At 43.0% G+C, this 9,862-nt stretch overlaps 1 protein-coding gene across 1 annotated transcript; it reads left to right on the top strand.

Moving 5' to 3' along the window:
* Positions 1–1,654: 1,654 nt before the first annotated feature.
* Positions 1,655–9,403, top strand: LOC134446696 (synaptophysin-like protein 1). Its single transcript, XM_063196006.1, has 8 exons — positions 1,655–1,674; positions 1,767–1,861; positions 2,265–2,331; positions 2,515–2,586; positions 4,005–4,126; positions 5,599–5,812; positions 6,579–6,770; positions 7,876–9,403. Exons 3-8 carry the CDS (start codon positions 2,329–2,331, stop codon positions 8,005–8,007), a joined length of 735 nt encoding a protein of 244 aa, XP_063052076.1. The 5' UTR covers positions 1,655–1,674; positions 1,767–1,861; positions 2,265–2,328; the 3' UTR covers positions 8,008–9,403.
* The last annotated feature ends 459 nt before the right edge of the window (positions 9,404–9,862 follow it).

Genomic DNA, 9,862 nt, shown 5'->3' with positions numbered 1-9,862 from the left:
GACTATTACTGACATGTGTCCAGATTGTTGCGCTGATGCACACTTCCACCAGAGGGCAGTCTAAATACTAAATTTGAGAGCTGATTTATGAAGTGGGCCTAGTCACCAAAAATCATGACTCAAATACCAAATCTACTGGTCAGATGTTGTGTATCTCTCAATATTTTTTGTAAATATCAACTCATTTCGGTAATGTTAAGTTTATGCTTTTTTTCTTGCAGCATGCCAATGACAGGACAGTCAGCAGATGTAAAAACCAAGTTCAGCAGGTCATGTTCAGTATGGCTGCAGGTAAGACTACAGCGGTGTAATGTGTGTCATTTTAAATACAGGGCAGTGGCGGAAGAATTGCACACAGGACCCTAGGGCGAAACAATCATAGGGCCCCTCCATACAACCTGCCATGGCCATAGTAGGGCCCCCACCACCAAAACGGGAGGACCCGGGCCAAGGGACAAATGCCATGCATACCCCCCCAGCTCTTTGCGTGCACCACTAGACATCTTGAGCCGCATGATAGAATGCACATTAAAGTGGACATGAAACAATTGCGTTGAAGGCGTATTGAAGGTATTTGTGATTAACTGAATTTTAGGAGGAAAATAAAAGCAAGGTAACTGCTGATCATTAAAAAAGACAAGGCAATATTAAGTCTACTATTACTATTAATTGTCCTCATAGGCCCCCTTTCAGCTTTACCATAACCCTCAGACACTCTCCCTCATATAGGAAATCATCTGTCATTGACTAAAGGCAGGTCTTTTGCTGTTAAACCATATGGCCTCATGTGATGAAAGCTAACCCTAAAGACAGAGACCAGGGGCTGCACCATAATCACATCAGGTCACATGACTCGTCCTGTAGCGGCACTGGGCATGTGACTCTGCTTACGTGTTTCTTATAGCTAACAAACAGCATGGCCAATTAAAATAGCCCTTTCGACCAGATCTTGAGTTAGTTTATTTTTACTTAACAAGCTTTTCAATTCACACATACATATGTTTTTGCTATTCATGTTGGTGTGTAATGCTCATTTTCCTCAGCCCGTTGCCCTGAATGCAACTGAGAAATGGATAACAATCATTCAATGCATTCAAGCATAAACTTCAAAGTCTACTTCAATGCATAGACTTTGAGACGTTGAGTAGGCCTTTACCGCTCAGATTTCTCAGGTTACTTTAATTTGAAATATGCAACACAAACTGTACAAGGCCTGGTGTTCATATCATCCGCTACTCAAGTTGTACAAGGACTATCATATGTAAACAGTTTTTGACATACAGTATGAATATATTCATACTGTATGTCAAAAACTGTTTACATATTTGTGTCTGGTCACAGATAAACACATTGAACACTATTTTGATGCATTACTAGCAGATGTATTTAGTTTAAAACAAACAAACAAGCAAACACACAAACACACAAACAAACAAAACCAGCTTGCTACTTGTATATTCAGCTTTTAAAAAATATATGTCAACTAAGGCTGTTGCCTTTGAAAAGTTGGCTTCCAGTTCTGCCTTCAGCCCCCTTCAGTGGATTCCACATACCACCCTGTGTGTGGACCATGTGACCACAGCAGCACCTCTCATCATCTGACACAGGATTTTTTCCTGTGATGCTTTGGATGATTAAAATGTTTGCTTAAAGCATTGCCTATTTCTAATCCGGGTAAGTCACAGCAACTGTAAACAGCATTATACATCAAGTTGTTTTGGAAGTTGCTTTAGAATTACCTCTCTGATTGGATGACTTTAATGCAGCTGTATACAGAAAGGTTTTCCTTATACAAAGACCCTGCTTGGATGGAGACATGAGCACATCCGTTTGATGAAGGCAGCTGGACTGGAAAGTGATGGTATGATTTGCACCGCTGTTATTTGTTTGTTTTTATTATTATTTAATTGAGAAGTTTTGAAAGCCTGAACAAAATCCACTTCTTCAAAAGATAACAATTGTAGGATCTAAATGACAACATGCATGAACAACCATGTAGTTTTGCCTTCAATGAGTTAAATATTTGGTGTGGAATTAAGTCGAATTGAAGCCCCCTCACATCACAGTGGTTTTGATGTGCGCTACTGGAGGAGAGGTTGGGTCCTTGAGGGAGAAAGCAGTCATGTGCTTGACAGGGTATTTTTTTTGGAGCAGAGCTTGGAATTTCCGAGAATGGAAGCTATGGTATAGTCTGCATAGAAGTGATAAGTGATCAAAGTCGTACTTTAAGGGATAATAATATATCAACTCGTCATTTTCTTTAGAAACCCTGCAGCCAGGGCGAAGACTGTGATTGAAGTTTTTCGAGAAAACTTACGCAGGGAATTCATGGTCAGTGGTCTATATTGTACTCCTCAATTTATTACATCATTTTAGATTTGGTTTGATCCGTATCTGTTCTAACTCAGCATCATCAGACATTTGATAATTTACTAAATCTCGCAACCAGCACCAAAACTGCTGGAGTCAATGGATGGCATTTTGCTCACATCAAACACTTTCAACACCTTTTAGATGATGTCGGGATTTCGACTAAACCTGACTCCACTCAAGGAACCACTGGGATTTATCAAAGTTTTGGAATGGGTAAGTTGACGCTATCCATTCTCCAGCATAGCATAGCCGGCGCGTCCTAGCGATGCAATTTAATTGGGTCATATCAGGTGATTCAGTGAATGAAGTAACAGAATTAGCCTTGTGGAGAGCGCATGTTGTATTAGCTAGACCTACCCCCTTCCAAGTTGTGTGGGACTGGGGTGGGACAGGGACTGACATGTAACCAAATCTCGGCTAGTCCTGGTCTACTCTTAACTAGGCTACTTGTCCATGAGCCAATGCATCTATGCGGGTCAACCGTTTTAGCAGCAGGGCATGCCAAGGGGTTCTCACGATCAAGCTGTACCTCGGGCAAGGAATTATTGAAGAAAATGGTTTCATATAACACACCATAGACCGGACACCAATTGTATAATTGTGCGTAATAGTGTGCGTAATTGTGCGTAATGATCCGCTAAAATGGATAAGGCAAGCACAGAGAGACTAATGAAGGCTATATTTGAATAGAACAACTCTTGCATTGTCAAGCATTGCCACAGACCAAACCACTGACACTCACATTAAAGCGAAAGCACTCAGAGTCCCTTGCACACTTGTCTCCATGTCAGCACTAGATGGTAAATCACTTAAGTTGTTGTGTAAATGTAATGTAATGTACAATGTAATGTACATGTAAATGTACACCAATGCGGATAGCACTTATGGTGTCTAGCCTTGTATTGGCTGCCACTGCCACAGGTCTATGGCATAGGGAGGTGGACTTTCCGGAAGGAATGTAGATTTTTTTCTATTTAGCCCAACCACAAGCTAAAAGGGTATTAGAAGGTGTGGTGGTGAATTGCCACTCTATTCCTTCAACCGATAGCTGCTTGCTATTTCGAGCTTCAGATGTCCACACTAATCTTAGTCCTCCTAGTGTCTGTCTTATCTCAGGGTAGACATTACCTGACAGTCTATAGCGACCATTATGGTTGAGACAATAGTATACACCCGGAGTCACCAACCTTTTCGATTGGGGCAATGTTCAAAAATGTTCAGGGCCCACCTCTGACCCAAAAAACAATACAACTGAAATGAATAGTCAACAGCAACAGACACACACGCACGCGCTCAGGCACACACGCATGCACACACGCATGCACACACATTTTTTTATTTTTAGAAAATGATTTCAGGGCCCTTTTCAGGGGCTACCTTCGCGACCCACCTGTCGGCCCCCGGCCCACTGTTTGAGAATCCCTGGTATAGACAGTCTATCATGGTCCATCTCTGTTGTGTGCTGTGTGGTGTTGTTATGTTACAATACAAAAGACCTTCTTCAAAATGGAACCAGCCCATGAATAACTGGTATGCACTGCACAAAGTCATGAAGAAGCTTGAACTTGTATTTGTAGAATCACCAGTAGTTATGTTTTCCAGTTAACTTCCATATTTGTTGTGTTTTCCAGTTAACTTCCATCTTTGCCTTTGGAAGCTGTGGAAGCTTCAGTGGCCAGAACATCATAACGCTCTTCTGTGGTGCTGGGCTTAGAAATGAAACACTGAATGTCACCATTCATTACCCTTTCAGGTAAGTGCATGTCCATTAGTGACTATATGACTTTTGTGTTTTCCTGTTGGTTTACTTTTACATCACACTAAATTACATTACATTACATTACACTTAGCTCATGCTTTCATCCAAGTGATTTTACAGTTACAGTTTTTGCATTATTTCACATGCCACTGACAAAATAATACAAATTATTAAAGTTCTTAAATCACAATACATCAATAGTTGTAGTAATATTGTACTGTAACAAAACCATTGTTTTCAACATGTAGAAGAAGAGTGCTCTGCTCGCTGCTTTAAAATATCAATTCTATATTCTTAAAAAGAGAGAAGGGGGAGAGCTGCCTTCTCAAAACAATTGTGCCGTGCAGGTGCTTCTCAAGGTAAAAAAAGGGCATCCTACATATCAAAATAAAGGCGGAGAGCCTGATCTCGAGAAATTGCGTCCAATTTCTCACGTAAACCGAAATATGAGATTGCATCCAGATTCCGACGCTTTCCCTGCTGTCTAGAGCACATAGATAGCTTTTGATTTGTCAAGCTGTGCCCTTCTCAAAACCATCCCTAAACCTAACCTGTCAGTAGTGCAATCTTCTGCGTTTTACACTTGTGCCCTGACCAAAACCATCCTTAAACCTAACCTGTCAGTAATGCTACATTTCTGAGTTTTAAATTTGTGCCCTGACCAAAACTTTCCCTAAACCACTTGAGTGTGTCAAAGAGAATGCGTTTTAATCTGGACACAGTTTCAGTTTTTGGTTTGCGTGAGAAAATAGACGTAATTCCTTCGAGATCATGTAGAGGAGAATGCTGCGGCAACTCTGCTGTTAAGTCCTTTGTTTTATTTGTTTTACACGCACGACACCGGTGCATGTGGCACAAATAAAAACAAAGGACTTATCAGCTGAGTTGCCTCAGCATCCTCCTTTATTTGATCACTACTTTTTGTCCGGGGTGCTGTCTCTCTGACATTTTGGCTGTACGCCTTCTCTGAGTGACTCTGATGATGGCGTGGAGCCAAAACACCAGTATGCCAGAAAGAATGCCGTGTTGCATTCCTCTTCTACATGCTGGAAAAATTGATGAAAATTTGAAACACAATTTGAAACACTTAACTTGCACACAAGGACTTTCAGGGTGTGTGGCCCGTCGCAAAACTGAGTAACTAAACCACTGCCCCAAAGTGTCCGGTTTTAGACAACCCACAAACACGTCAAACAGAGCTGATTGAACTGGGTGCAGCTATGACTGAATGGCTAGACCATTCGCCTTTAGATCAGAGGGTTGCAGGTTCAAATCCCACCCTTAACAGCAAATTCATCCATGGCTGAAGTTCCCTTGAGCAAGGGACCTGACCCCACATTGCTCCTGGCCTGGGCCTGTAACCAATACCCTGAACCTAAAATAACTATAAGACAAGATCTTTGGATTTAAAAACATCATCAGCCAAGTGTAATAACGAAGCATTTTGTGTGTTTTTTCTGCCTCAGACTCAATGAGATTACGCTGGTGGGTGCCAACTCCACGTTGTGCGGCCGTGCGGTTCAGGAGACGCATCTGGTGGGAGACTCCGCCTTCTCGGCTGAGGTGTTTGTGGGCGTGGCCATCATGGCGTTCTGCTACTCCATGGCAACCCTCCTGATCTACCTGGGATACATGGACAGCTACAGGGACACACAAGGGCCATCGTCATGGTCACAGATTGTAAGAATTAATCATACATAATTAATTGTAAATCATAATTTCCCCCTGTGGATCAATAAACAAACTCTACTTATACTGGGCACTGAGACTGATGTATATAAACATGAATACTACTGACTAAAATGATGATGATGAAGTTTCTGAGCTGGCACTTCTCAACTGTTTCTTGTGTATTGTGTTAGTGCAAGCTATACAATTATTTCATTGATTTTACAAAGACACACTTAGGATCCTCCTATAGGCCTAGCCCAAGGACGATCTCATAGCATGATATTAATCAAATAATCTTGGAGCACACCACTTTCTCACTGTTATGTAGCATAGTATACCTGGATATTGCTTTTATTCTGTATTTTGCACATCCCTCACTTTTGAAATAGAAGACAACACACACACACGCGCGCGCGCGCACACACACACACACACACACACACACACACACACACACACACACACACACACACACACACACACACACACAGAGCTTCTTTTATAGCCATAGGGCCACTTTGAAAGTTTCATATATTTGTTGTTGTTGTTGTATGGGTGTGTCTCCCACCATGGGTGTAGCTTTAGATGTGGATGGAGGAGACATGTCCATGCCACTTTTGAGACAAACCTAGTTTGTCCCCACTGCTTTTTCAAAAGGATAATGCAAAAAAATAGACAATTAATGCAAAAATGGACAAATAGCCTTATTACTGTAATGTCCCCACCACTTTCCAAGCCAAACCTACACCTGTGTCTCCCACCTTGCTCCCGACAGGACTTCTCCTTGACGCTGCTCTTCGCGGCCGTCTGGCTGGTGTGTTCGTCAGCGTGGGCCAAGGGGCTCCAGAACGTGAGGAACGCCACCGGCACGCCGGGCATCCAGGCCACCCTCTCCGTGTGCCAGGCACAGGGGGTTCTCTGCCAGGTCACCGAGAGGGCCAACATGCGCAGCCTCAGCGTGTCCGTGGTAAGCCTATCAGGCGTGAGAAGTGCGGTGGGTGTTCTGTGGTAAGCCTATCAGGCGTGAGAAGTGCAGTGGGTGTTCTGTGGTAAGCCTATCAGGCGTGAGAAGTGCAGTGGGTGTTCTGTGGTAAGCCTATCAGACGTGAGAGATGCACCGGGCAGGCAGGGCCATCGCTAGACATAAGCAGAGTACGCAGAGTGCGTAGGGCACCAACGAGTGCTTGGGGCACCAACCACTTAGCCCCCAAAATTTGGGGCATCTTAAATTGAGATTGACAAAAAAAAATTGAATTACATTTCAAAACATATATTTATTAGTTAGTAGATTATAATTATTGTTACTGAATTATGAGGGGGGCTCCTGACCAAATAGGGCCTGCACAACCTTAGCAGCGGCACTGGCGATGGGTGTTCTGTGGTAAGCCTATCAGACGTGAGAACACGGCATGAGAAGTGCGGTGGGTATTCTGTGGTAAGCCTATCAGACGTGACAACTCGCCACACGGCCGCTGCGGTAAGCCTATCATACGTGAGAGCGAGCGGCAATGGCCAGGCGCCTCTGCGGTGGTAAGCCTATCAGAGAGGGTAAAGCACGGGGCCTTGGTGCCTGTGTGGTGGCGTAAGCCTGGCAAAGGTGAAGCAGCGGGGGGCCGAATAGAGTGCAAATGTACCCTGGGGAGGTGAAGGAAAGGTGAAGTCACAGGTATTTAAGGCTAGTGTTTAGGATGCACGCACATCCAATCAAACAGGACACGCACATCCAATCAAACAGGTGCCAGAGCAAAAGTAAACAAGAAAGAAAATGAGGACTCCAGGCTCTTCTATTAGATGATTTACCTCTTAACTTAACCTGTTTTACTCCTGAACCTGCTTCTTAGGTATAGGCCCCAGGTGCCAGACAAAATGTAAACATGATGAAAAGAAGAAAAAAAATCTGACCACAGTTGCTGCTCCCGATGTATTGCACACAACACTTCGACCTCACATGGTCTCTGTGTGTGTGTGTGTGTGTGTGTGTGTGTGTGTGTGTGTGTGTGTGTGTGTGTGTGTGTGTGTGTGTGTGTGTGTGTGTGTGTGTGTGTGTGTGTGTGTTTGTGTGTGTTTAACAGGTGTTTGGCTTCCTCAATCTGGTCCTGTGGTTGGGCAATGTGTGGTTCACCTACAAGGAGACTCCATGGCACGCCCGGTCACTACCCTCAGAGGAGGTCCCCGTCCGGAGGCACGTGCCCGTCCCCATCTGAAAGGGCAACCATTGGACTGGATCCTCTACTAACTCCATTGACGTTGATATTCATATGATGCCTACAAGGAAATTCCCTTTTCTTGCCTTACAGTATAAACCAAAATGTTTTATATGTCCCTCCTCTGGGGTGTGTTTCTCGAAAATATAGTTGTTAAGGCCCTGCCGTGGCTCAAACTGTAGGGCACGGCACTGTCATGTTGGGGACCCTGGTTTGATTCCGAGGACATTTCCTGGTCCTCCCCCATCTGTCTCCCACTCACTTCCTGTCTCTCTCTGTCCCCAGTTTATTTTTGTAAAAAGGAAGTATAGTTGTTAGCCAGTTAGCAACTTGGGTAGTTGCTAGTCGTTATACGTCCTAATTGACGTAGTTGGCAATGGGAAATTGCATTGCAAACAACCAAGTAGATAACGTAGTTAGCAACCATGGTTTCGAGAGATGCACCCCTGTTTTGTATGTGTATATATGGCTGCGTGTTACGAGGGATTCATATATTACAGTAACCTGTGTAAATAACAGGAAGAGGTTACCTAACATACTTTAGGGCCTTGCGACTGTCTGGTGTTTGAGAATTTTGATATTTTAGTCTTTCGATGCTTGCTTTTAACCTAACTGATGCCTATTGAGATGCTCATAAAGCTGGTGTGGCAAACTATTGCTGAGGTAAAATGCCACTGTCCTTATGATATGATATGATATGATAGACTTTATTGATCCCCTCAGGGGAAATTGAGTGCCACCTGGTCATTCACACAGCACATTCCAGACACATAGACAAACATATAATAAATAAGAGCTAACAATAAATAAGCAATAAGAAACAATAAACAGTCCATCATGAAAACTCACAAAGAGTCACCACAACATATAAAAACACATAAGACCAATAAAACCCATCAGCAGCTGTTGTTAAAAAGTCTGATTGCTGCAGGGATAAAAGATCGTCGGAACCTTTCGGTGGAGCACCTAGGGTGGAGGAGCCTTTGGCTCCTGCCGCTCCTTGTGAACAGGCTGGACAGTGGGTGGTCGTCCCTGCCCAGCGCACTGTTCACCTTTCTTAATGTCCACTCCTCTAAAATTTGCTCCACCAAATTAAAACACACACCCGTGATGGACCCCGCCTTCTTGATCAGCTTATTTATCTTGTTTCTTATTTATCTTATGTCACTGCTGTGCCTTTGAAAAGTTGTTTGGTCTAATAAGAGACGTTGCATTGGTATGTGTGATGTCTCAAACAGGCTAGACTAGAGTCCTCCCAAAAATAGGCCAATTAGTATAGTATGTTGGTTACGTCAAGTTTGTTGATGTATTCTCTTATCTTGTTTATTTCTCACAACTGACAAGCTCATGCCTCTTCAAAAACTGGTACTGTGCATACATTTTTGCTAATAAATTCTACAAAGACAAAGAATAGAAAATGTACATTTGTGTTTCGTGTTTACGGGTCTTTGTATCACAAGTGCAAAAGGATATGTCATAATAACTACTTGCTGGGCAATCAAGTCAGATATAAGCATCACTCCCATCCAGCTTTGTTCAAGCAAGTTTACATAAACTTGAAGAGCTAAGAGGGGAGGTGCAACTGTGTAATTAATGACATAATGGCTAAATGGCTATGGTTTAACATTTTAAGTGTATTTTAGGTCTGGCAAATGGTCTAGAATGCCTTGGGTAAAAATGTCATGTAATGTTTGTCTTTGCCTCCTATTGCATCCAACAGTTTTAAGCTTTGGGGCAAGATTCCAAGTCACAGTCTCTGTTAATACACATCCTTCCCTTTTTATTAACGTTAGTCTTGTGATCACTGATCTTATTTTTTACCCCTGAGGGAATCAGGAGAACAAACACTGTACTG

The sequence above is a fragment of the Engraulis encrasicolus genome, chromosome 4 (genome assembly GCF_034702125.1).
Source record: "Engraulis encrasicolus isolate BLACKSEA-1 chromosome 4, IST_EnEncr_1.0, whole genome shotgun sequence".
Taxonomy (NCBI): Eukaryota; Metazoa; Chordata; class Actinopteri; order Clupeiformes; family Engraulidae; genus Engraulis; species Engraulis encrasicolus.
This window is presented reverse-complemented; position numbering and strand designations above follow the sequence as displayed.